Source organism: Pseudophryne corroboree, chromosome 1, assembly GCF_028390025.1.
Source record: "Pseudophryne corroboree isolate aPseCor3 chromosome 1, aPseCor3.hap2, whole genome shotgun sequence".
Lineage (NCBI taxonomy): Eukaryota > Metazoa > Chordata > Amphibia > Anura > Myobatrachidae > Pseudophryne > Pseudophryne corroboree.
The window spans coordinates 717,654,772-717,681,431 of record NC_086444.1 but is presented as its reverse complement, the minus strand read 5'-3'; the positions used below and the strand labels follow the sequence as shown (position 1 = coordinate 717,681,431).

Sequence of the window (26,660 nt, the reverse complement as noted above, 5' to 3'; positions counted from 1 at the left end):
AGTGCCATTGTCAGAAATAAAGAAAGTTTTTTATTCCCGTCTCTTCTTAGTAAGGCTACTGAAGGTTTCAGGACCATTCTAGACCTCAGAAAATAGTTGTTTAAAAGGAAAAAAGTTCCACATGGAAATAGTTAAGTGAATCCTTGTGGGGATAAAAAAGGACTTTCTTGCTTCTATAGACCTCAAAGATGCTTACTTCCATATTCCAATCAGTCAAGAGTGTAGGAAATACATCAGGTTTTGTATCCAAAACAGACACTTCCAGTTTACCTGCCTTCCATTCAGTCTAGCAGCTTCACCATGGACATTTATGAAGGTTTTTATATAATAGCCCACTTACGAGAACAAGAAATACAAGTCTGGCCTTACCTCAGCGATATTCTGTTATCAGATAGGTCAGAAGATATTGAAGAAAAAATGTGAATCAGGTTCATGGCTTGATTGTAAATTGGGAAAAAAGCCAAGTAGTGCCTGTACAAAAGATTACATTTCTGTGGGTCCAGATAGACACGCTTCAGTACTCAGTCACATTATCAAAAGGCAGGAGTGAAAGAATCCAAGAGTTAGCCAGATCTCCAAGGAAGAAAGTCAGAATACTGTTAAAATTAGGTCTTTGTCACTTGAGGATGATGTCATCAGCAATAAATATTTTGCCTTGGGCACAGTGAAAAATGAGAGAACTCCAATAGGATTTGGTACGTTACAGCCGAAGAAATTTTCCTTTGAATCATCACATAGCATTGACACAGGTGGCAAGGAGATCCCTGGCCTGGTGGATGACCAAGAACCTAGAAAACAGAGCAATGTCACTTTTGCAACCTCAGTTCAAGATATTAATGACTGATGCGAGTTCTATAGGTTGCGGTGCACACCTAGATCATCAAATATGACAGCAATGTTGGACCCCTTAAGAAAAACTCATGTCTTCAAACCAAAGAGAAGCAACAGTAGTATGGAAGGCAATTTGTTATTCAGAGAATAAGTTGAGAGGAGCGCATCTCAGGATTTTTTCAGACAATATAGCAGTAGTGACATATCTGAACCATCAAGGCAGTACTAGAAGTTGTGCCTTAATGAGTGAAATGACAAAGACTCTGACATGGGCATAAAGACATTTAAAGTCCCTATCTGCAATTCATGTTCCCAGAAAGGAAAATGTACTGTAGTTGCATATTTCCTCAGCAGCTTCCAGGAGAGTGAGAGTTGAACACAGAAGTGTTTCAGATGACAGTAAACAAATTCTACTCACAGGTAGATCTAATGGCAACTCACATTAATATGAAGGTGAAGTGCTTCTTCTCAAGGTATTATCTGCCTGGATCAAGCGGAATAGATACATTCTCAATAAAGTGCACATTCCAATTAGGGAGTCTGTTTCCACCCTTTCCTCTGATACCTCTTATTAAAGAAGATTAGAGTAGATCGAGTAGAGGTGGTGTTAGTCTTTCCATAATGACCAAGAACAGCTTGGTGTGCAACAGCAATTAAATTGGCCATAGAGAAACCATGGATTCTTCATCCAAGTTTATAAAGACTCTGTCTAATGATATGGAGATTGAGCAGAAAATATTAAAGAATAATGGTACGATCAAGTAGTGCAAATCCTTATGCAAGCAAGAAAGATGGTTTCTTCACAAGCAAATTACAAGGTATAGAAAAAGTTTGTTTCCTGGATGGAACTTGGCTGTAATGTCCGATGCACTCGCGAATCACTCACTGTGAGTGCACACTACTGCTCATTCGTATGCACAGTGCGGAAAAAAAACGATCCCTATGCGTACAACTGTCACTTTGCATCCATCCCTGAATGACCTCCAAAGAGATAATTGTCATGATCCGGGTATCTGGATGCCATTACCTGCCTTTCAGATGTCTCCTGAGGCTCGCTCAGCGTTTCAAGGCCGGATCTCATCTGTGTCCACATACTGCACATTCCTCCTGTCACGCCGAGATGCTGTCACAGCGGCGCCATGTTTGAATCCTCCCGTTCTCCGCGGCCTCCGCCGCCGCTCCTGTGTTATAGGTGCAGGTTGTCAGTGGGGTGTTCCATGCCTGCCGCGGCCTCAGTTGTCATCCACGAGTCTCAGCATACATTTGTCAGTCTGGCGTCTCCTGTCCTTTGTGGCCGGCGCCGCCATTACAGTTATGTTTCCACATGGTTTCCCAAGCCAGTTTTCCCTCCAAGTTCTAACATGGGCGCAGCCATGTTGGATCTAATCACATGCTTCAGTTCCTCCAATCCACTGCCTGGAAATCTGCATAATTGCCTAGCCAATACCTGCATTGCTGCAGGTATAAGTATCCTGTGCCTGGGCCAGGAAATGGTCAGTGCTTTGTTTGTCATACCTTGTTCCAGTCTCTCTCCTGTGGTTGTGTTTCCAGGTTCCAGCTCCTGTCTCCAGCATCCACCAAAGAGACCCGCACCTGCCTACCATCCTGCGGTGCAGCCTGACTCTGCAGTCCTCCGTGGCTGATACAGTTTCCAGCTTCCAGCTATTGCATCTGCTTCCAGCAGTGTCCACTACCACCGGTAATCATCCTTCAATTCCTCTGTTTCCACGCTCCCTAGCATCTTACTATATTCACTCCGTGTTTCATCACCTGGCTGGTTCCACCCAGCATTCATTCAGTGACTTTATCATCTGGCTGATTCCATTCTGCATCCACTCCGTGTCTTACCACCTGACTGGTTCCATCCAGCAATTACAACAGCTGATTCAAGTTACCAACTTCATCTGTTCCATTTACTGGCATGTTCCTTGGATATCTTCACTACTACAGCCAGGCCTGGTAAGGTTATTCCATCTAAGGACTGCAACAGCTGTTCTTACCTACCAGTGTCCTGTGTAACCATTTCATGGTCAGAGTGCTCCAGGAATCATATTATTTATCATTGCCATTATTTACCTTGAATGCGGTTTGTTTACACGGAGTCTGTTAATAAACTTTTATTTTGACTTTTACCTGGTTGTCATGGTCACACCTTCAGGTTTCCTTTTAACACTTACATGTCCAGGGGTCTGATTAAAACTTCCCGGTTTAAGTTCCTCTCAGCCCCTACAACTGAGGCTTTCTCCTGTCAGCCAAAACCCTCAGTTGTGACAGTAAGCACTGACCATATGAATCCAGCCGGAGACCAGGATCAAGCGGCTAGGCCGATGCAAGAACTGGCAGCCAGACTCGAACATCAGGAGGCTGCACAAGGCCACATCATCCGCTGTCTCCAGGATCTCTCTACGCGGCTGGATGGGATTCAAACGTCCCTCCGTGGACCTGGCACGTCCGGTGCGTCCACTACAGTGATACCAGCTGTAACCTTACCCATTTCCATTCCACGTCTTCATCTCCCAACGCCAGCAAAGTTTGACGGATCTCCATGGTTCTGCAGGGGATTTCTTAACCAATGCGAAATCCACTTTGAGCTTCAGCCTGGCAATTTCCCCAGCGACCGTACTAAAATTGCCTATATCATTTCCCTTCTCAGCGGCTCAGCCCTTGACTGGGCATCACCTTTATGGGAGAAGTCTGATCCCCTGCTGTCCTCCTATACGGACTTTGTGGCAACATTCAGGCGCATCTTCGACGAGCCAGGCCGGGTAACCTCGGCTTCATCTGAGATTCTCCGTTTACGCCAGGGAACACGTACTGTGGGACAGTATCTCATACAGTTCAAAATCCTGGCATCCGAACTGGCATGGAACGACGAGGCCCTGTATGCTGCATTCTGCCATGGCTTATCAGAACGCATCAAGGATGAGTTGGCTACCAGAGACTTGCCCTCTAAGTTGGATGAGCTAATTTCTCTTTGCACGAAGGTTGATCTACGTTTCAGAGAGAGAGCAACCGAGCGAGGAAGATCGTCTGCTCCAAAATCCTCTGCTCCTCCTCTTCGTCAACCGTCTCCATCCAAGGATGAGCCCATGCAAATTGGCCGTTCCCGTCTATCTCCCGCTGAGCGCCGAAGACGTCTCTCTGAGTCTCTCTGTCTCTATTGTGCAGCTCCGTCTCACATTATCAATGCCTGTCCCAAACGTCCGGGAAACTCCAAATCCTAGCTCGCCAAGGAGAGGGCCGGCTAGGAGTAATGATCTCCTCTCCATCTCCTCATGATTGTAATCTCCCAGTCTCGCTCCAAATTGCTCAACGTTACAGGAACGTCATTGCCCTCCTTGATTCCGGAGCAGCTGGGAATTTCATAACCGAAGCTTATGTTAAACGGTGGTCCCTACCCACCGAGAGACTTCCTTCATCCATCTCCTTAACTGCGGTAGATGGCAGCAAGATTTTTGACGCAGTTATTTCTCTAAGGACTCTACCAGTTCGTCTGAGAGTGGGAGTTTTTCATGCAGAATTTATTTCCTTCCTAGTGATTCCAAGAGCCACACATCCAGTGGTTTTGGGCCTTCCATGGCTCCGTCTCCACAATCCGTCGATTGACTGGACGACTACGCAAATACTAACATGGGGTCCCTCCTGTGCTAAGACTTGTTTGTCCAAAGTGCTTCCTGTTTGTTGTTCTTTCCCCAGGTCGTCTGATGTTCCACCTCCTCCATATCAAGACTACACGGACGTGTTCAGTAAGGCTTCTGCTGATATCCTTCCTCCTCATAGAGAATGAGAATGGGACTGTCCAATTGATCTCATTCCAGGGAAGGTTCCACCTCGAGGCCGAACTTACCCGTTGTCTCTGCCTGAGACGCACTCCATGGAGGAGTACATCAAAGAGAACCTGGCGAAAGGTTTTATCCGACCTTCTTCTCCAGCTGGCGCAGGCTTCTTCTTCGTTAAGAAGAAGGACGGTGGTCTGCGACCGTGCATCGATTACAGAGGTCTGAACGACATTACCGTCAAGAACCGGTATCCTTTACCTTTGATTACAGAGCTCTTCGATAGAGTCAGCGGAGCAACCATCTTTACAAAGTTGGATTTGAGGGGTGCCTACAATCTCATCCGGATCCGTGAGGGTGACGAGTGGAAGACCGCTTTTAACACCCGTGATGGACATTATGAGTACCTCGTCATGCCCTTCGGATTGAGCAACGCTCCAGCTGTCTTCCAGCATTTCGTGAATGAGATCTTCAGAGACATCTTATACCGCCATGTCGTGGTTTATCTAGATGATATCCTCATCATTGCCAATAATCTAGAGGAACATCGTTTCTGGGTAAAGGAGGTTCTGTCCCGTCTCCATGTCAATCATCTCTATTGCAAATTGGAGAAATGTGTCTTTGAAGTTAAATCCATTCCGTTCCTAGGTTACATTGTGTCCGCTTCCGGACTAGAGATGGATCCTGAGAAACTACAAGCAATCCAGAATTGGCCGATACCCTTAACCCTCAAAGGGGTCCAGAGGTTCTTAGGGTTCGCCAATTATTACAGAAAGTTCATACGAGACTTTTCCACCATTGTGGCGCCTATCACTGCATCAACCAAGAAGGGTGCTAACCCGTCCAAGTGGTCTGAAGAAGCTACGCAAGCTTTTCATCTTCTAAAACAATGTTTCATCTCTGCACCAGTTCTGAAACAGCCCGACATCGACTCTCCTTTCATCTTAGAGGTGGATGCCTCCTCCGTTGGAGTAGGAGCGGTGTTATCCCAGAGGGCTAAAGATGGCCATCTACATCCCTGCAGTTTCTTCTCCCGGAAGTTCTCCCCAGCTGAGCGCAACTATGCCATTGGCGACCAGGAGTTGCTAGCCATCAAGCTCGCTCTTGAGGAGTGGAGATATCTGTTGGAGGGAGCTTCTCATTCAATCACGATACTTACCGACCACAAGAATCTTTTATACCTGAAAGGCGCACAATGTCTTAACCCCCGTCAGGCCAGATGGGCACTTTTCTTTTCCAGGTTCGACTTTAAACTCCAGTTCTGTCCGGGCTCTCAGAATCGCAAGGCCGATGCCCTTTCCCGCTCTTGGGAGCAAGAAAACGAGTCAGAGTCTTCAGACAAGCATCCTATTATTAATCCGTTGGCATTCTCCACGGTAGGGATGGACTCTACGCCCCCACCAGGGAAAAGTATTGTGAAGCCGGTGTTAAGGAAGAAGCTCATGCATTGGGCCCATACTTCCCGTTTTGCCGGACATACAGGCATTCAGAAAACCCTCGAGTTTATCTCTAGGTCCTACTGGTGGCCAACTCTGAAGAAGGATGTCAAGGAGTTTATTGCCTCTTGCCCAAAGTGTGCCCAACACAAAGTTCCCCGCCAGTCTCCTGCGGGGCAACTGGTTCCATTATCTGTTCCCTGTCGACCGTGGACCCATTTGTCGATGGACTTTGTTACAGATCTGCCTATATGCAATAAGTTTAATACCATCTGGGTGGTAGTTGACCGGTTCACCAAGATGGCACATTTCATACCCCTCACCGGTCTCCCGTCAGCTTCCAAGTTGGCCCAAGTGTTTTTCCAAGAGATCTTCCGACTTCACGGTCTTCCTGAAGAGATCATCTCCGATCGTGGAGTACAATTTGTAGCCAAATTTTGGCGAAGTTTGTGTCAAGCCCTCCAAGTCAAGTTAAAGTTTTCTACAGCTTACCATCCTCAGACCAATGGTCAAACTGAGAGGGTGAATCAGGACTTGGAGGCCTTCCTCCGCATTTATGTGTCTTCCTCCCAAGATGACTGGGTTCAACTCCTTCCTTGGGCCGAGTTTAGCCACAACAATCAATACCATTCCTCATCCTCCTCAACACCATTCTTCATCAATTATGGATTTCACCCTAAGGTTCCAGAATTCCAACCGCTTCCAGCAACTTCTGTTCCAGCAGTGGATGTCACCTTGCGTCAGTTTTCAAACAACTGGAAGAATGTCCGCGCAGCCCTGCTTAAAGCCTCATTTAGGTACAAGAAGTTTGCCGATAGGAAGCGTAGAGCGGTTCCTGCTCTCAAGGTGGGTGATCGAGTATGGTTGTCCACGAAGAATTTGAGGTTGAGAGTTCCCAGCATGAAATTTGCTCCTCGTTACATCGGTCCTTTTAAAATTGAACAAGTCATCAATCCTGTTGCTTACAGACTCCAGTTACCTCCCTTCTTGAAAATACCCAGGACATTCCATGTTTCCCTGTTGAAACCGCTGATCCTGAATCGGTTTAATTCTGCACTTCCTCCAACTCCTAAAGTTCAGACTCAATGGGGAATCGAGTAGGAGGTGGCCAAGATTCTGGACTCACGTTTCCGTTACGGTCAGTTGCAGTATCTTATTGACTGGAAGGGCTATGGTCCTGAAGAACGCTCTTGGACCAATGCGTCGGATGTCCATGCTCCTGCCTTGGTCCGGAATTTCCACTCGAAGTTTCCTCTAAAGCCTAAGAAGCGTCCTGGGGCCACTCCTAAAGGGGGGGGGGTGCTCTCACGATCCGGGTATCTGGAAGCCATTACCTGCCTTTCAGATGTCTCCTGAGGCTCGCTCAGCGTTCCAAGGCCGGATCTCATCTGTGTCCACATACTGCACATTCCTCCTGTCACGCTGAGATGCTGTCACAGTGGCGCCATGTTTGAATCCTTCATGGCGTCTCCCGTTCTCCGCGGCCTCCGCCGCCGCTCCTGTGTTATAGGTGCAGGTTGTCAGTGTGGTGTTCCATGCCTGCCGCGGCCTCCGTTGTCATCCACGAGTCTCAGCATACATTTGTCAGTCTGGCGTCTCCTGTCCTTTGTGGCCGGCGCCGCCATTACAGTTATGTTTCCACATGGTTTCCCAAGCCAGTTTTCCCTCCAAGTTCTAACATGGGCGCAGCCATGTTGGATCTAATCACATGCTTCATTTCCTCCAATCCACTGCCTGGAAATCTGCATAATTGCCCAGCCAATTGCCCAGCCAATACCTGCATTGCTGCAGGTATAAGTATCCTGTGCCTGGGCCAGGAAATGGTCAGTGCTTTGTTTGTCATACCTTGTTCCAGTCTCTCTCCTGTGGTTGTGTTTCCAGGTTCCAGCTCCTGTCTCCAGCATCCACCAAAGAGACCCGCACCTGCCTACCATCCTGCGGTGCAGCCTGACTCTGCAGTCCTCCGTGGCTGATCCAGTTTCCAGCTATTTCATCTGCTTCCAGCAGTATCCACTACCACCGGTAATCATCCTTCAATTCCTCTGTTCCCACGCTCCCTAGCATCTTACTATATTCACTCCGTGTTTCATCACCTGGCTGGTTCCACCCAGCATTCATTCAGTGACTTTATCATCTGGCTGATTCCATTCCGCATCCACTCCGTGTCTTACCACCTGACTGGTTCCATCCAGCAATTACAACAGCTGATTCAAGTTACCAACTTCATCTGTTCCATTTACTGGCATGTTCCTTGGATATCTTCACTACTACAGCCAGGCCTGGTAAGGTTATTCCATCTAAGGACTGTAACAGCTGTTCTTACCTACCAGTGTCCTGTGTAACCATTTCATGGTCAGAGTGCTCCAGGAATCATATTATTTATCATTGCCATTATTTACCTTGAATGCTGTTTGTTTACACGGAGTCTGTTAATAAACTCTTATTTTGACTTTTACCTGGTTGTCATGGTCACACCTTCCTTTTAACACTTACATGTCCAGGGGTCTGATTAAACCTCCCCGGTTTAAGTTCCTCTCAGCCCCTACAACTGAGGCTTTCTCCTGTCAGCCAAACCCCTCAGTTGTGACAATAATATTATATTAGAGTATATTTTGAAAGAGTAAAGGATTTCAGGAAGAATAAACATTGGTTTGTGTTTCCAACGGGAAAAAGGAAAGGCTTTTCTCCCATGAAACAGACCATAGTAAGATGGATTAATTAATGAATTAATTACTTTTGTATACAAGAAAGAAGGCTGAGAGGTTCCGGAGGTCATTACGGCACACTTAACTAGGATGATGGCTGCTTCATGGGCTAGATATCTGTGCTGCAGCTACATGTGAATACCTTTTCCAACCATTATGCTTTAAATATTATGGACGGCCATTTTGTAGGTCAGGTCCGCAAGGGGAACTTGAGAAATAAAAGGTATATCAGCATATATTCTGTAGTTCTGACTTCCTCCGTATGTTGCTTTGGTGTATTGCCAATGTAATACACCCACTCCCCCCATAGTTGTGTTTTTCCAGGAACCAGAATGGAGACACTCAAAAACTAAGGGGAAGAGGAGGAGCAGCATCGGCGTATCTATAATGGGTGCAGTGTGTGTGGGACACCTGGGCCCTGAGGTCCAGGGGGGCCCACCCCGTATACACTGCACCCATTTGTTTAATACTTACCTCTCTAGAGTCCCCTGTTGGAGTCATCCCTTCTCGACAGCACAATAGAGTCTGAACACTAGGGGGTACAAACTCTATTGCGCCTACTGAAAACATCGGAAAAGTAACGCGGTGGCCATTTTTCCAAAGTTTTGCACATGCGCATTAGGAAAATCTTCAGGAAAATAGTCTGTGCTCAGATTCTATTTCCGCTGCATAGAAGGACGGCACCGCCGGGGATCTCCGAGGAGGTAAGTATTAAATCCTTGTGCATCGTCAGAGAGGAGGGGGCCCCTGATGCAGAAGGCTGCACACGGGCCTCCTCCTCTTAAAACGCCCCTGAGAAGCAGGGTTATAGCCATCAGGTGGGCAGTCCCTGGAGAAAAGGGCTTGTCTAAACTGAGGGAGAGGGATGCAATCCCAATGGCTGTCATGTGGTCACTCAGAAGAAATTAAATGATCATTGCGTATAAATCGCTGTTATTGTACACATTGATCACAAAATTTATTTGTAAACAATATTTGCAGTTTTATTAACACAAAAAGATGCTAGGGGCTACTAACTCTTGAGTAAGCCACGTAAAGCTGCCCATGGGAGAAGCAGCTGGTCCTGAGATCTACGCCTGCAGCCCTGAGTGTGTTTTTTTTTAAACTTGTGTAAATTTTTATTTATTTTTCCACAGAAAAAAACCATACAACACAAAGAAAAAGAACAAAAATACAAAGAAGAAGCAGACAATGCTCATGTCACAGTGTCATAAATATAGCAATAAAGAGTGTCATGTTGACAGCAATAGAAAAAAGTAGTTTGTGGTCATTAATCACAAGTACATCAAAAGCACATACAGTACATAGGAAGTGTTGAGTGTAGGTAAGCAGAGCAACAAAAAAGTTCCAATTCAACAGGCAAAAATAAAAAATAAATAAAAAAAATTACAGTATCCAAAAATCAGCAAGGATTCCAGTGGTATAAGAGTGAGAGTAGACCAGAAATTAAAAGTACCACATTAGAAATCTCAGAATTATATCAGGCGCCTTTTCATTCTACATTCAATAAATCAGAGATTTGAGCTGGAGCCGCCGTAGCTGGAGCCAGACGGGAGGTGTTCCATCTATCCCATTTTATTAAAATGATGAGGCAGGGTCCCTCTAGATCTATGTGTAAACCTTTCATGTCCAGATACCTCGTTGACCAAAGCCCTCCAGTTATACAGGTTAGGAAAGGATGCAGCAAACCATTTCCTTGCTATAATCACTTTTGCCAAGGTAGTCAGGCAGAGAACATATTTATATATTGCTAGGGAGTAGGTTTCCTTTAAGTTTAGAGCAAATATACACAGTTTAGGAGAGAAGGGGGGTAACGCCAGTTCAGTAAGTAGTATATCTGTCCAAACTGCCTCCCAAAAAGCATACACCATTTGGCATAACCACAATAAGTGCCAGGAATCGGCTTCAGGGGCACCACATCACGGACAAACAGCACTAGGTCTCAAACCCGCTTTACATAGAGAGACTGGGGTTCTTTATAATCTATGAAGGATAAAAAAAGAAGATTTGTTGATACATGTAGTCATGTACTTGAGAGGGCAACACCTGGAGCCATTGGTCATCTTCAAGTGGACCAATGCTTTGCTCCCACTTAAGTTTAAGCGGGTCAAAAACAGTCAGACAAATATGTGTACTGAGATTGGCATATAAGATGGATAACTGACGTCTTGTACCCAGATCCATGGCCAGTTCTTTAATTGGCAAATTGGAAATGGATGGAGGCAAGGCCCTAAATTGCACCTATACTGCATGACGGAACTGCAGGTAACGATAAAAAAACAACAACTTATTGGGTATATCAAGCTCCTCCCACAGCTGCGTAAAAGATTTAAAAACACCATTTACAAATAATTGTGAAATTGTTGTAAGGCCAGCCCCAATCCACACATTATATGTGAGAGACGTAACAATTCCCCATACGCTGTGTTAAACTAAAGTGGCGTATAAGTATCTTTCCAATCATAGTAAGAATGAGTCTGTCGCCACACAAGTAGCGACTGACGGAGTAGAGGGGGAAGACCAGCAGTAGAAGAGGCAGAAAGAAGAAACTGAACAGGGTAGAAGTGGGACCCCACGCACTCGGCAAAGAATCTCTCAAACGTGGGACCATCCCTTTTTAAGATCCAATTAGACAAATGTACAAGCTGAGCAGCCAGGTAGTAGGTGCACATATTAGGAAAACCCAATCCTCCATCAGTTTTAGCCTAAACCAGAGCTCTCAGGGCAACCCTAGGAGCCTTATTACCCCAAACAAATGGAAAGTACACTATCAATACTAGTGAAAACCTTCTTGGGGATATAAACAGGAGAGTGTTGTAGTAAATAAAGGTATTTCGGTTGCATCACCATTTTAATGAGATTGATGCGACCTGTGACAGTGAGGGGAAGCTTCTTCCATATGTGGACCCGACGCTTCATGTCCTCCGTGACCTGGTCTATATTTTGTTGTACAAAAGTTGTAACATTAGGAGTGATCCAGACACCAAGATACCAAAAGCGCAGGGTCCATTGAAGTGAACATTCAATAGGCAACAGGTCAAGGATAACACCAGATATGGGAAGAATATGAGATTGTTCCAATTATTGGAAAGGCCTGAATAAAATCCAAAGGTATCAACAATATTGAGAAGGGAGGTCAGTGAAGTGTCCGTATCATTGGAAAACAGGAGCATATCATCAGCATATAATGCGACAACATCCTCATGTCCATCAATAGTAATTCCTTTAACATCAGGGGACTCCCATATAGAACATCCCAGAGGCACGATGGCCAGGTCAAAGAGGACAGGGGATAACGGGCAGCCCTGCCTGGTACCCCGATATAGAGCAAAGGGAGACGTAACAGATATTCGAGCCAAAGGAGCGGAGTAGAGCAATTGTAACCATCGTATAAATTTGGGACCAAAAGCAAATTTTCTCCACGGAGTCGAAGGCCTTGGCAGCAAGGAAACCACCACAGCCTCCGGCTCCGAGCCTGAGTGAATCCCACTCTGCAAATGACAAAACTGCCGTCTCAGGTTTTGGAGAGTAGATTTGCCTGGCATGAACCCTGTCTGGTTATCACGAATAATGGATGTAATGACACTATTAAGGCGAAGTGCAAGTATCTTAGCTAAACGTTTTACATCAGTGGATAATAATGAGATTGGGAGGTAGGAGTCTGGGACTGTAGGGTCTTTACCCGGCTTAAGGATCACTACAATAATTGCCTCTGACATAGAGGGGGGGCAAGCAACCATCCTCCAACAAGGCGTTAAATCATTTTAAAAGATAAGGGTCAAAATAGGTGCGATATTGTTTATAGACTTCAACTGGTATGCCGTCACTACCCGGGGCTTTCTTATTGGGGAAGGAGGTAAGAGCTGCCTCAAACCCCTCTGTGGATATACTAGCGTCCAAAAAATCAATAGACTGTTGTAATAACTGGGGCAAATGAATGTGAGAAAAGTACAGTTGCAATTGGCTTTGGGAATAGGTGGTTTTAGAGGCATACAACAAGGAGTAGAAGGACTAGAAAACTTGGGCTATCTCAGGAGTGGTATAAAACAGTGTGCCTTGAGGATCACAAATCTTCTGAATGGATCCTCCAGCCCTAAATAATTGCCTCCTGTATCTAACTGTGGACCTGAGTGTTTTTTTGGGGGGATAATTTTTCAAAGACATCCTTGGAGGACACAAAGTCGTTAAAAGCATCCGAAGAATGGCTCTACCCTACTGGGCCAAGTTGTATATACATACAGTATTTTGGACTTGAGCCTGCAAGTGCACACTGCACATGCTGAGTGTCTGGTCTTTCCTTTATTGCTGTTCTCTCTGATGTCATATCTAGATCATACAGTACATACCTCAGTTTCTTTCTAGGTCACTAAGCTATACAATAGTAAAAACACAATCCAAATTCAACCAGTAGTTTATGTGCGATGCCGGGAACAAACAGACAAATCTGTATATTTCTCAAAGAAAAATTTGTATGTATACACACACAGCAGTTTTATTATATGTGCAGATAGATAGGATAGATAGATGTAAAAAAAAAAAAAAACACAGTGTTTGTATTTTCTAACTTTATAAAACAATTTTTTCCAAAATGTCCCTAAATAAGATTTGTTAAAATTATGTTAACAGCTATTTAATCCTTATTCAGTATAATTGTATTATCAAATCTGCATATTTGTTAATAAAATTACTGATTCAAGTTTAAATAGCCGTTACTTTACAGTAATTTGATCATTATAAAAAAGACATTCATGTTAGTTTTAAGAGCTCGTTTGAAGGAGAGAGAGAGAGAGAGTGAGTGTGTGAGTCCCAGTGCTGAAGAGCAGCACAGGCCCCCACATAGCCTTTGCAAAATGAAGCTTTTACTGAATTGTAAGTATATACAAGAAGCATTCTGTATAATTAACATTCAAATAATTTTGAAAGAAAAAAGTGTTCCCATCAGAACCTGATTGCAACCAATTTGCCCATTATGTTTCCTTACCTTTTTATGGCTCTGGGGAATTGTGTTTCCAGTGATCTGCAGGATACATACGTGTGATGTTCAGAAGTCTCCATCATTCCATTTACTATAGCTTCCTTCTGCCAAAGTCAGGCTAACAAAGGAACTGTTGTGTCTACAATTCTCACCATGGCAACCAACAGTTACTAAGAGAAGTAACAAAAGCAGCATAGAGTCATTGATCAGCTCTTACCAGTCTATTGTCAGTAATAAAAGTGCTTAATAATAATACATTGAAAAATTACAACCCAGTATAGAAAGAAAACTAACAATATTTATTAAAAAATAGGATTTTAAATAACTACCGGTAAATCCTTTTCTCATAGTCCATAAGGGATATTGAGAACAGATTAGTACGATAGGGGTATAGATGGGTCCAAAGGAGCCAGTGCACTTTAAATTTCTTCAACTGGGTGTGCTGGCTCCTCCCCTCTATGCCCCCTCCCACAGGTAGTAATAGGTAAAACAGTGCCCAAAGGAGAAAGGACATACTTGAGAGAAGGAACATAACAAAAGTAAGTGTGGTGAGATTTACAAACACGTACACCATAACAGAACCGGGCCAGTAACAGCTGGCGACAGAAAACAGCAACAGCTGAACAGGTAACACATAACGGAGACTAGAGATGTGCGGCTGGCACTTTTCGTGTTTTGGTTTTGGTTCTAATTCCACTTTCGTGTTTTGGCTTGGTTTTGCCTAGACCACCCTTTCGTGTTTTGGTTTTGGTTCTGGATCTGGATGATTTTGGGGGGAAAACAAAAACCATAAAAACAGCTAAAATCACAGAATTTTGGGGTAATTTTGATCCTATGGTATTATTAACCTCAATAACATTCATTTCCACTCATTTCAAGTCTATTCTGAACACCTCACAATATTGTTTTTAGGCCAAAAGTTGCACCGAGGTGGATGTATGACTAAGCTAAGTGGCACAAGTGTGCGGCACAAACACCTGGCCCATCTAGGAGTGGCACTGCAGTGTCAGACAGGATGGCAGATTTTAAAACTAGGCCCCAAACAGCACATGATGCAAAGAAGAAAAAGAGGTGCAATGAGGTTGCTGGATGACTAAGCCAAGCGACACAACCACCTGGCCCATCTAGTAGTGTCATGCAGTGGCTGAATGTCGAGAGTGGGCCGCAATTGTTCGGTCCACTGACTGCATCTCCAGCACGCCCCTGTCATTTTAAAAAAATTCTGCAATTGGTTGACCCCAGGACTAATACAGCAGTACCCCTGGACTCATACAGCTGTGTCAGACAGGATGGCACTTTTCAAAAACTAGTCCCCAAACAGAACCTCATGCAAAGATGTTGAAGAGGTGCAATGAGGTAGCTGTATGACTAAGCCAAGTGACACAAACAAATCCCATTGGAATTATACGCCCAAATCACTGGAATTATACGTCCAAATCACTGGAATTAAATAGCAGTACCACTGGACATATACGGACGTGCCTGACAGTATGGCACTTTAAAAAAAATAGTCCCCAAACAGCACATAAGAAGAAAAAAGAGGTGCAAGATGGAATTGTCTTTGGGCCCTCCCACCCACCCTTATGTTGTATAAACAGGATATGCACACTTTAACAAACCAATCATTTCAGTGACAGGGTCTGCCACACAACTGTGGCTGAAATGAGTGGTTTATTTGGGCCCCCACAAAAAAAAAAAAAACAACTTAGGTAAAATAAAGCCTCTTTTTCCTGCCAGTATACATACGGACTGTCTGACATGCCTACTTGGATGCTGTCACTCATATAATCCTCCACCATTCTTTCAATGGTGACACAATCATTTGCAGTGACAGCAGACATGTCAGTAATCGTTGGCAGGTCCTTCAGTCCGGACCAGATGTCAGCACTCGCTCCTGACTGCCCTGCATCCCCGCCAGCAGGTGGGCTAAGTAATCTTATTCTTTTCCTTGCAGCCCCAGTGGTGGGAGAAATTGAAGGAGGAGCCGTTGACAGGTCACGTTCCGCTTGAGTTGACAATTTACTCACCAGCAGGTCTTTGCACCTCTGCAGACTGTGTCTGCCGGAAAGAGAGATACAACGTAGGCTTTAAACCTAGGATAGAGCACAGTGGCCAAAATGTAGTGCTCTGATTTCAACAGATTGACCACCCTTGAATCCTGGCAAAGCGAATGAAGGGCTCCATCCACAAGTCCCACATACTTTGTGGAATTGCTCAGTCTTAGCTCCTCCTTCAATTTCTCCAGCTGCCTCTGCAAAAGCCTGATGAGGAGAATGACCTGACTCAAGCTGGCAGTGTCTGAACTGACTTCACGTGTGGCAAGTTCGAAGGGTTGGAGAACCTTGCACAAGACAGAAATCATTCTCCACTGTGCTTGAGTCAGGTATATTACCCCTCCTTTGCCTATATCGTAGGTGGATGTATAGGCTTTAATGGCCTTTTGCTGCTCTTCCATCCTCTGAAGCATATAGAATGTTGAATTCCACCTCGTTACCACCTCTTGCTTCAGGTGATGGCAGGGCAGGTTCAGGAGTGTTTGCTGTCACTCCAGTCTTCGGCACGCGGTGGCAATTTTTCGGGCCACCGACAGCATCTCCTGTACGCCCCTGTAATTTTTCAAAATATTCTGCACCACCAAATTAATTGTATGTGCAAAACATGGGACGTGCTGGAATTTGCCCAGATGTAATGCACGCACAATATTGGTGGCGTTGTCTGATATCACAAATCCCCAGGAGAGTCTAATTGGGGTAAGCCATTCTGTGATGATGTCTCTCAGTTTCCGTAAGAGGTTGTCAGCTGTGCACTTCTTACGGAAAGCTGTGATACATAGCGTAGCCTGCCTAGGAATGAGTTGGCATTTGCGAGATAGAAACATAGAACTTGATGGCAGATAAGAACCACTTGGCCCATCTAGTCTGCCCCTTTTTTATCCTTTAGATGCTGCTACTGTTGCCGTGGGAGGCCATACATCTACCCAGTGGGCTGTCACAGTCATATAGTCCTTAGTCTGCCCTGTTCCACTTGTCCACATGTCTGTGGTTAAGTGGACACGCATTTTGTAAGACACTGGTGACTCTTTTTCTGACATCTTTGTACATTCTCGGTATCGCCTGCCTAGTGAAGTGGAACCTAGATGGGATTTGGTACCGGGGACACAATACCTCCATCAATTGTCTAAATCCCACTGCACTAATGGCGGATACCGGACGCACGTCTAACACCAACATAAGTGTCAAGGCCTCAGTTATCTGCTTTGCAACAGGATGATTGCTGTCATATTTCATCTTCCTCACAAAGGACTATTGGACAGTCAATTGCTTACTGGAAGAAGTACAAGTGGTCTTCCGACTTCACCTCTGGGATGACGATCGACTCCCAGCAGCAACAATAGCAGCAGCAGCAACAGCAGGCGTACCACTCAAGGATCCTCCGGAGGAATCCTGGTTAGGAGAGGACTCCTCAGTCTTGACAGTGACATGGCCTGCAGGACTACTGACGTTCCTGGCTGAGGAAGAAGTTGACGTTGAGGGAGTTGGTGGTGTGGCTTGCAGGAGCTTGGGTACAGGAGGAAGAAGGGATTTAGGTGTCAGTGGCCTGCTTACTCTCTTACCCAAAGTTTCACAACTTGACACTGACTTCTGATGAATGCGCTGCAGGTGACGTATAAGGGAGGATGTTCCTAGGTGGTTAACATCCTTACCCCTAATTATTACAGATTGACAGAGGTAACAGATAGCTTGACACCTGTTGTCCGGATTTGTGGAGAAATATTTCCACACCAAAGAGGTGGCTTTTTTTGGTAGTTTGCCCAGGCATCACAATGGGCTTCTTCATCCCATGGACAACAGGTGTCTCCCCCAGTGCCTGACTTAAACAAACCACATCACCATCAGAATACTCATCGTCAACTTCCTCCTCAACGCCAGCAACACCTATATCCTCATCCTGGTGTACTTCAACAGTGACATCTTAAATTTCAATATCAGGAACTGGACTGTGGGTGCTCCTTCCAGCACTTGCAGGGGGTGTGCAAATGGTGGAATGAGCCACCTCTACCCATCCAGTGTTGGGAAGGTCAGGCATTGCAACCGCCGACACACTTGGACTCTCCTTGGGGATTTGTGATACAATCTCAGAACGCACAGTTCTTTTCTGTGCTTTTTCCAGCTTAACTCTTAATTTTTCTAGCGGGAGGATGAGGGCTTCCATCATCATGTAATGCTGAACCACTGGTCATGAACATAGGCCAGGGCCTCAGCCGTTCCTTGCCACTCCGTGTCGTAAAGGGCATATTGGCAAGTTTACGTTTCTCCTCAGACCATTTCACTTTTTTTGGGGGGGTCTTTTTACTGAACTTTGGCTTTTTGGATTTTACATGCCCTCTACTATCACATTGGGCATCGGCCTTGGCAGACGACAATGGCATTTCATTGTCTATGTCATGGCTAGTGGCAGCAGCTTCAGTACTAGGAGGAAGTGGTTCTTGAGCTTTCCCTATTTTATCCTCCAAATTTTTGTTCTCCATTATGTTTCTGGAGTTATATAACACAATATGTGGCACAGGAATGGCTGATGCACAGGACACTACCACTGGTCTGATGCAGCACAACACAGCAACACTGTAAGGGACTTGTTGTTAATAATAATATTTATTATTATTATTATTATTATTATTATTATTATTATACGGAAGCAGTGGACATATAGCAGCAGCATATACCACTGTGACTGCCTGGTCACTGGAATGACTGATGGCCAGGACACTACCACTGGTCTGATGCATCACAACACAGCAACACTGTAAGGGACTTGTTGTTGTTGTTATTATTATTATTATAATACGGCAGCAGTGGACAGATAGCAGCAGCATATACCACTGTGACTGCCTGGTCACTGGAATGACTGATGGCCAGGACAATACCACTGGTTTGATGCAACACAACACAGCAACACTGAACTGATGCAGCACAACACAGCAGCAATGAACATATGGCAGCAAGAGGACACAAACACTGTGACTGGACAAATACAGCACAAGACACTACCACTGAGGATGGAGACATGTCCTCTCTCCACAATCTCCAATGCCAGAGTGAAAATTGTGGGGACGGGCGGTTCCTTATATGGAATCCAAACCTCGCGAGAATCTAACAGCAGGATGATGACGTTTTGCCTCTTTCTGGTTTCTGAGTCAGGCGGGAAAACTTGAGCCTGGCTCGGAACCAGACTCGAATGGTGAAGTTCGGTAGGGTTTGGCTCTCTGAGAACCAAACCCACTCATCTCTACAGAGAACCTTCAGAAAGTCACCGCACAAAGGCGGGTGCCCAATATCCCTTATGGACTATGAGAAAAGGATTTACTGGTAGGTATTAAAATCCTATTTTCTCTAGCATCCATAAGGGATATTGGGGACAGATTAGTACGATGGGGATGTCCCAAATCTTCCAGAATGGGCGGGAATGTGCAGAGACATCTGCAGCATTGCCTGCCCAAACTGGGTATCCTCTTTGGCCAGGGTATCAAATTTGTAGAATTTCACAGAAGTGTTCTTCCCCGACCAGGTAGCCGCTCGGCATAGCTGCAAGGCCGAGACTACACGGGCAGCCACCCAGGAAGAGCCCACTGACCTTGTAGAGTGGGCCTTCAGAAACTGAGGAACAGGCAAGGCTGCCAACACCTAGGCCTGTTGGATAGTAAGCCTAATCCAGCGAGCAATGGACTGCTTTGGAGTAGAACAACCATTTTCCTGCACATTATAAAGCATGAATAAGGAATCCGTCTTCCTGACCCGAACAACGCGCCTGACATAGATCTCCAAAGCACGCACAACATCCAAAGACTCCGGAGGAGCCAAAGCATCAGAACAGGATGGAACCACAATAGGCTGATTCAGGTGGAAAGCAGAGACAACCATTGGCAGGAACTGCTGTCTAGTCCTGAGCTCCGCTCTGTCCTCGTAAAAGACCAAGTAGGGACTTTAACACTATAAGACCCCCAATTCTGAGGCGCATCTAGCAGAAGCCAGGGCCAATAACATCATTGTCTTCCATGTGAGGTACTTGTCTACCATCATCAGAGGCTGAAACCAGGAGGACTAGAATTTTCAACACTACATCCAAGCCCCTGGGTGCCGTAGGCTGCCCAAAGGGAGGTTGTATATGGAGTACCCCTTGTAAAAAGGTCTGTACTTCTGGCAACACAGCCAATTTCTTCTGGAAGAAAATTGAGAGAGCTGAAATCTGGACCTTAACGGAACCCAAACATAAGCCCTTATCCACACCAGCTTGCAGGAAACCAAAGAAACGTCCCAAGTGAAACTTCCATAGGCGGATACCCACGTTCCTCGCACCAAGAAACATATCTCCTCCAGATGTGATGATAGTGTTTTGACGTCACAGGTTTTCTGGCTTGCAACATAGTGGTAATTACTTTTTTGGAAAGCCCTTTGTGAGCTAGGATGTTCCGCTCAACTTCCATTCCATCAAACGAAGCCACTGTAAGTCCAGATAGACGAACGGCCCTTGCTGAAGAAGATCCTTTCTTAGCGGCAGAGGCCAAGGGTCTTCTATGGACATGTCCAGAAGAGTTGCGTACCATGACTTTCAGGGTCAATCTGGCACAATCAGGATTGCTTCTACTCTGTGATGTCTGATCCACTGGAGCACCCTTGGGATCAACGGAATAGGAGGGAATAGGTAGACCAGCTGGTAAGGCCAAGGCAACATCAGCGCATCGACTGCACTCACCTGAGTGGATCTGGTTCACGAGCAGTAGCAGCGAAGCTTCCTATTGAGGCGAGATGCCATCATGTCGATCTGCGGGTATCCCCACCTGTCTACAATCTGTTGAAACACCTGAGGATGTAATCCCCACTCCCCTGGGTGGAGGTTGTGGCGACTAAGGAAGTTCACTTCCCAGTTGTCCACTCCTGGAATGAAAATCACGGACAGCGCTCTTGCATTTCTTTCCGCCAAGAGAAGTATTTTTGGCACTTCTCTCATGCAGGCCCTGCTTTTTGTCCCTCCCTGTCGATTGATGTATGCCACTGCCGTGGCGTTGTCCGACTGAACCTGGATCGCCTGATCTCTGAGTAGAGGGGAGGCCTGAATCAGAGCATTGTAGATAGCCCGAAGTTCCAGTATGTTGATCGGAAGTAGGGCCTCTTGGGCAGACCACCTGCCCTGGAACTGCACCCCCATCCTCTCATGCTCGCATCCATCGTGAGGAGGATCCAATCCTGAATCTCGAAACTTCGACCTTCCAGCAGGTTGGAAGACTGCAACCACCACAGGAGTGAAATTCTGGCCCGAGGTGACAACTGAATTATCCAGTGCATCTGAAGGATGTGAACCGGACCACTTGTTCAGGATATCCAATTGGAAGGGTCTGACATGGAACCTTCCAAACTGTATCGCCTTGTACGAGGCAACCATTTTTCCCTACAATTTTATGTTAATATGAATGGAAACTCGAGCAGGTCGGAGAACCATGCAAACCATCTCTTGAAGTGTTCTCACCTTGTCCTCTGGGAAGAACACTCTCTGAGCTACAGTATCCAGTATTATACCCAGAAATAGTAGCCTTTGAGACGGTTCCAGTTGAAACTTCTGTAGATTGAGGATCCACCCGTGGTGAGACAGAAGTTGGATAGTGCGATCTATATGGATCAGTAGAAGCTCCCTGGAACTTGCTTTTAGCAGGAGATCATCCAGGTAAGGGACAATGTTGACCCCCTGGAGTCTGAGCTGGAACACCATTTCCGCCATCACCTTCGTGAACACCCTCGGAGCTGTAGACAGGTCGAAGGGCAACGCCTGAAACTGGTAGTGATCGTTCAGTAGTGCGAAACGCAGATATGCCTGATGAGTAGGCCAAATTGCGATAGGCGTCCTTGGTATCCAGTGACACAAGGAATTCCTGTTGTTCCAGGCCTGCGATCACTGCTCTCAAAGATTCCATCTTGAATTTGAAAACCTTCAGGTAAGGATTCTAGGACTTCAGATTCAAAATGGGTCTCACAGACCCATCTGGTTTTGGTGCTACGAACAGACTGGAGTAGTAACCTTGTCCTTGCTGTTACAGGGGTACTGGAACAATGACCTTGGACTGGACCAACTTGTCGATGGCCAGTAGTAGTGTAACACGCATATCTTCCAAAACTGGCATGCCTGATTTGAAAAATCATTGGGGAGGAGCTCGAGAGATACGGTCCCTTACCCAGGCATCTTGGCAGGAACCATCCCAGATGTGGCTGTAGTGATGTAACTGTGCTCCCACCATGAGATCCCCTCATGGTGGGTGGGCACCATCATGCCGAAGTCTTTGTGGAAGCTGAACTGGTGCTCTGTTCCTGAGAGTCAGCAACGGCTGGTTTCTTAGGCTTACCTCTAGAGCCTCTAGCTATGTTGGAGGCACCCAGGGCCCTAGATCAAAATCTGGAGGATCGAAAGGACGGAGTAGACGGTCCTTGGTTTGTACGCTTATCAAGCAGGGCCCCTGAAGGAAGAAACGTGGATTTCCCAGCATGAGCTTTGGCGATCCATACGTCCAATTCAGCTCCGAAGAGCCATTCACCTGTGAGGGGAATAGATTCCACATTATGTTCGTAGTCAGCATCTGCCATCCACTGACGCAACCATATGACTCTGCGTGCAGACACAGCCATAGCAGTGGTTCTATTATTAATATTGCCAATCTCTTTAAGGGAGTCACAGAGGACTCTTGCCGTGTCCTGAATGTGTTTTAGGAAAGTTACAGTAGTAACAAAGGTCATATCACCCGAAAGACCCTCTTGAATCTGAGTAGCCCATGTATGAATGGCATGTGTCATCCAGCAACCAGCAATCACCGGTCTTTGAGCTACACCTGCAGCAGTGTAGTTAGATTTCAGAGTGGTCTCAATCTTCCTATCCCCCGGGTCCTTTACCGTAAAAGAGCCAGGAGCAGGGAGCACCACCTTTTTAAAAAAGCGAGAGACTTAGACGTCTATTGCTGGAGATTCTTCCCAGAATCTCCTGCCTTCAGGGACAAATGGGAAGGTATTTAAAAACCTTTTGGACACCTGATATTTTTTTTATCTGGATTTTTCCAGGCTAATTTAAATAAATCATCCAGTGACAGTCAGTTTGTCTTGTGGGAGGAAAAATGACTGCTGATTAGTAGCATCCTCCAGGGGGAGCATTAACACATCCCGTATGGCCAATATGAGGGGTTTGATACCCTGTGTAGGGGTGGAATCCCCAATAATGGGATGCCCATCATCCCCATCCACCTGTACATCATCATCATCAGAATCTGATAAAATTGCAGGAAAAGCACATTTTTGTGCACCTGTAATAGATAGCGGGGGGCATCAGCCTCGGCAGTTAGGCTAGCCACTGCTTGTTGCAGTTCTTGTGTTTTATTGGCATTGGCAGTGAGCCGAGATGACATAGCCAACATCATAGTTTTTATACCCCTCAGCCAGGAAGGCACTGGACTCTCCCCCATGTTGTTATTAGCATTTTGTGATGACTGACTACACTGCTCACAGGATATGGAGCCCAATGAAAAAGGGGAGAATCTGGCATTACATATATTGCATGACTTCTGTTTCACCATAATGAAATATAGAAACATTACACACGCACACACTGAATACAATACAAGCCTGCCCTATAGCATGTGAGAGGAGACACAGAAGAGAGGACACGAGCGCACCCAAAGCTGTACAGCCCCAGTGAGACTGTAAGCGTTTTATGTAGTAATACAGTATGTAACAGTTATACTGCTGTACAGAAAATTCCCCAGAGGAATGTAAACTGTGCACTAATAGCGGCTCTCCCCCTCTACACACGGTACCAATGATTCTATGACCGTTTGGAGGAGCTGTATGAGGCTGCTGCTTGTGCAGAGGAAGGCACAAAAATGCAGCTGAGCCTGCTCTGATGTAGCCCCGCCCCCCGCTATGGCTTCAGAGCTACTAATATGTTTTATACTGGCTATGTCTCCACAGGCTGTGTAGCCTCACATAAATGCTTGGTACAACACACAGGCTCTGTTCGGGGTGTGTGGCAAGCTGCAGCTGCGACAGCTAAGGCGCAGTGCCCCACTGAACAAACAGCCCCTCAGGATGTTGGTCCTCCAGTGGAGAAGCAGCTCTGCACCTCATGAGGCCGGTGACCGTCTCCCCCCTAACTCCCACGGCGAAGCTATGCTGTTGCCCAAACAGCATACCGAAATAAGTAAAAGTTTAAATGAAATTGAAGAAAAACTCTGGGGGGGAGTGTGCATCCCCTCTTGAGGGCACTTTTTTCTAAACTGCCTGTGGGAGGGGTCATAGAGGGGAGGAGCCAGCAAACCCAGTTGAAGAACTTTAAAGTGCACTGGCGTCTTTTGACCCGTCTATACCCCTGTCATACTAATTTGTCCCAAACAGCCTCGATACAATCAACAAAGAGTACCACAGATGGCTGCTAACAGTGTTAATGGCCCCATACACTAGAGCAATAATGCCCGATTTCATCCGATTTCGGGCATTCGGGACGATATATCGGATGAAATCTGGCATTTTGGAGGTGTTTTCGATCCAATCCACGGTCCCGTGAGCATCGGATCGGATCCTCCAGATTGAATGTGCTGCACATTCAATCAGGTCCAACCTGGGGGCATGGCTGGGATCGCCCAAGATACATCGTATGCAAAAGGACAGCATATGATGTATCTTGGGCGATCCTGCCCCCCGGGAGGCTGTCTGTGGTCGCATAAGTGTATGGGGCCCTTTAGTGGATAGACATAATACTTAAGGGTAATATACCAGTCCCTCAGTAGATCTTCGATATTCAGTGCTTTTGGATATTCCTCAATATCTCAAAGAGGAAGACATACAACAATAGTGTAATGCTGATAATTACATTCAACTGAATTAAATTGAGCAAAGACTCGTACCCAAATGGTAGTCTACTAGTGTATTAGTAGACAATGGAAGCTTATTGGGGCAGCAATATCCTTGCTGGATGGCCAATTCGTCACTATTATCAATCCTCAGAACATTCCACTTCAGTTTACACGTAAATCAAGAAATAGCTTCCATAGTGTAACATATATGGTTGTCACGGGTACTAGGTGTGTGTGTGTGTGTGTGTGTGTGTGTGTGTGTGTGTGTGTGTGTGTGTGTGTGCGTGTGTGTGCGTGTGCGTGCGCGCGCAGGAGGGGTGTTGTATGGTTTGCCAGCGGTCGGGGTCCCGACGACCAGCATACCGGCACCGGAATCCCGACCGCTGGCATACTGACAGCTGGGCGAACGCAAATGAGCCCCTTGCGGGCTCGCTGCGCTCGCCATGCTGCGGGCACGGTGGTGTGCTACGCTATCAATTCTCCCTCCAGGGGGGTCGTGGACCCACAAGAGGGAGAAAAGATGTCAGTATGCTGGCAGTCGGGATTCCGGCGCCGGTATGGTGGTCGCCGGTAGCCCGGCCGCCGGCAACCTGAAGACCACCCATGCAGGAGGTATAGGAAATGAGGTTATATGGAGGCAAAAGGAATGTATAAAGATTTAGAAATGCAAAATAGGGGGTGTGGCCTGGAGGCTGAATGAGCAAGCTGCTTTTTCAGTGAGCTCCCAGGGATCTGGGAGTTTCATCAATATAAACCAACATCAGCACTAACTTTTTCACCCCTAAGAGCTTTGTTTGATTACCCAAGGCAGCAGAGCAGGCAGTGAGTGGGAGCTGCGGAATCGGGGAGCCGGTCTCCTTGCTCCCGCGGATTGCGGCCTACTCGTTGCACGGAAGCCGGGGCCTAAATTTTTAAACTGTCCCCAGACCGGGTGGACGGACGGCCCGAGACGTCGGAGGAGTGCAACTGGATCTTGTCCCTTGCTGGGACTTCACTGCAGCTTCCCGGGCGGTCCTTGCTGGCTGGTGGGGAGGATCCGAGACGTGATAGGAGCTGAGACGCAGGCTCCGGAGTAAGCGCGGCGGCCATCTTGGGAGACGGGAGGAGAGGCGGCGGTGACCCGGAGGAGGCGTCCGGAGGTCCACGGAGGTGAGCGACCTGAAGCCTGGATCCCACGGGGGTGGCTGTACCTCTCCCTCCATGTGTACCTCGGCCGTTGCTGCGGTGGACCGCCAGCCTGGCCGGGGCCTCCTCTCTCCTGCCAGTCAGAAAATAAACGGCTCTGCGGGCGCCCCCACATATATCTAGGGCCCGGGGTCAGCTGAGCCGCAACCAGGGGTGCAGCCCCACAGAGGAGAGCAGAGCAGAAAGAAAAAGACCCCCCTCTCTATACCTGCTCCAGTGCGGCGGCCATCTTAGGTCTCGGGACCCCCGGAGCAGCGTGCGGGACAGGAGGCCCGGAGACGCCGGATTTGGTGAGCTGCCTCACTGGCCTGACCCTCCTAACCGCAGCCCGCACTCACCATCGGCGGACGGCCGCAATAGGTGGCTCTAAGTGGGAAGTCGGGGGGGCCACAATACAGCCATATTAGCAGTATCACCTCGGGACCTGTGTCTGGAGCCGCATTATAAACACCGACCCAGAGTACTTGCCTAAAGGGTCCGTTGATGTGCATCTGCTGATTGGGCCGCTGGTAGCCGTGCTCCTGGGGTTAGCTTCGTAGTACATTACATATCTGCACACCTGAAAAAGAGCTGATCTTTACGACTGATATCTCCCGGACAGGGGCGTAAATCGCTACTCGATCTAGTGCACTCACCCTGCCCGTGCGGCACTGAGATGTGATTTTCTCGCTACAATGTCCTCCTAATACCTCCCCGCAACCATTTTAGCTAATACATACCTACACCGGGTCGCTATACTGCTAGATTGAAGACACCTGTGCCACCCTACCGCATCCGTCCAATCTCCGTGAAAACAGAAGCCATGGCTCCGAAGAAGAATAAAGCCTCCAAAACGGTTAATCAAGTCGCCTTTTTCAAACCCTCTTCTTTCCG

At 46.6% G+C, this 26,660-nt stretch overlaps 1 protein-coding gene across 2 annotated transcripts in view; it reads right to left on the bottom strand.

The window, feature by feature from the left end:
* Positions 1 to 13,856, bottom strand: part of TEKTIP1 (tektin bundle interacting protein 1) — a 126,716-nt gene extending 112,860 nt beyond the window's left edge. Inside the window, exon 1 of one of the 2 annotated variants that reach the window (XR_010175830.1) lies at positions 13,730 to 13,856. Coding sequence is in view for 1 of the 2 variants with exons in the window: in XM_063915400.1 (XP_063771470.1) it covers positions 13,730 to 13,806 (77 nt within the window). In the remaining variant the exon portion in view is untranslated. The remainder of the gene's footprint in view (positions 1 to 13,729) is intronic. The other variant, XM_063915400.1, reaches the window with a different exon arrangement.
* Between the last annotated feature and the right edge of the window lie 12,804 nt (positions 13,857 to 26,660).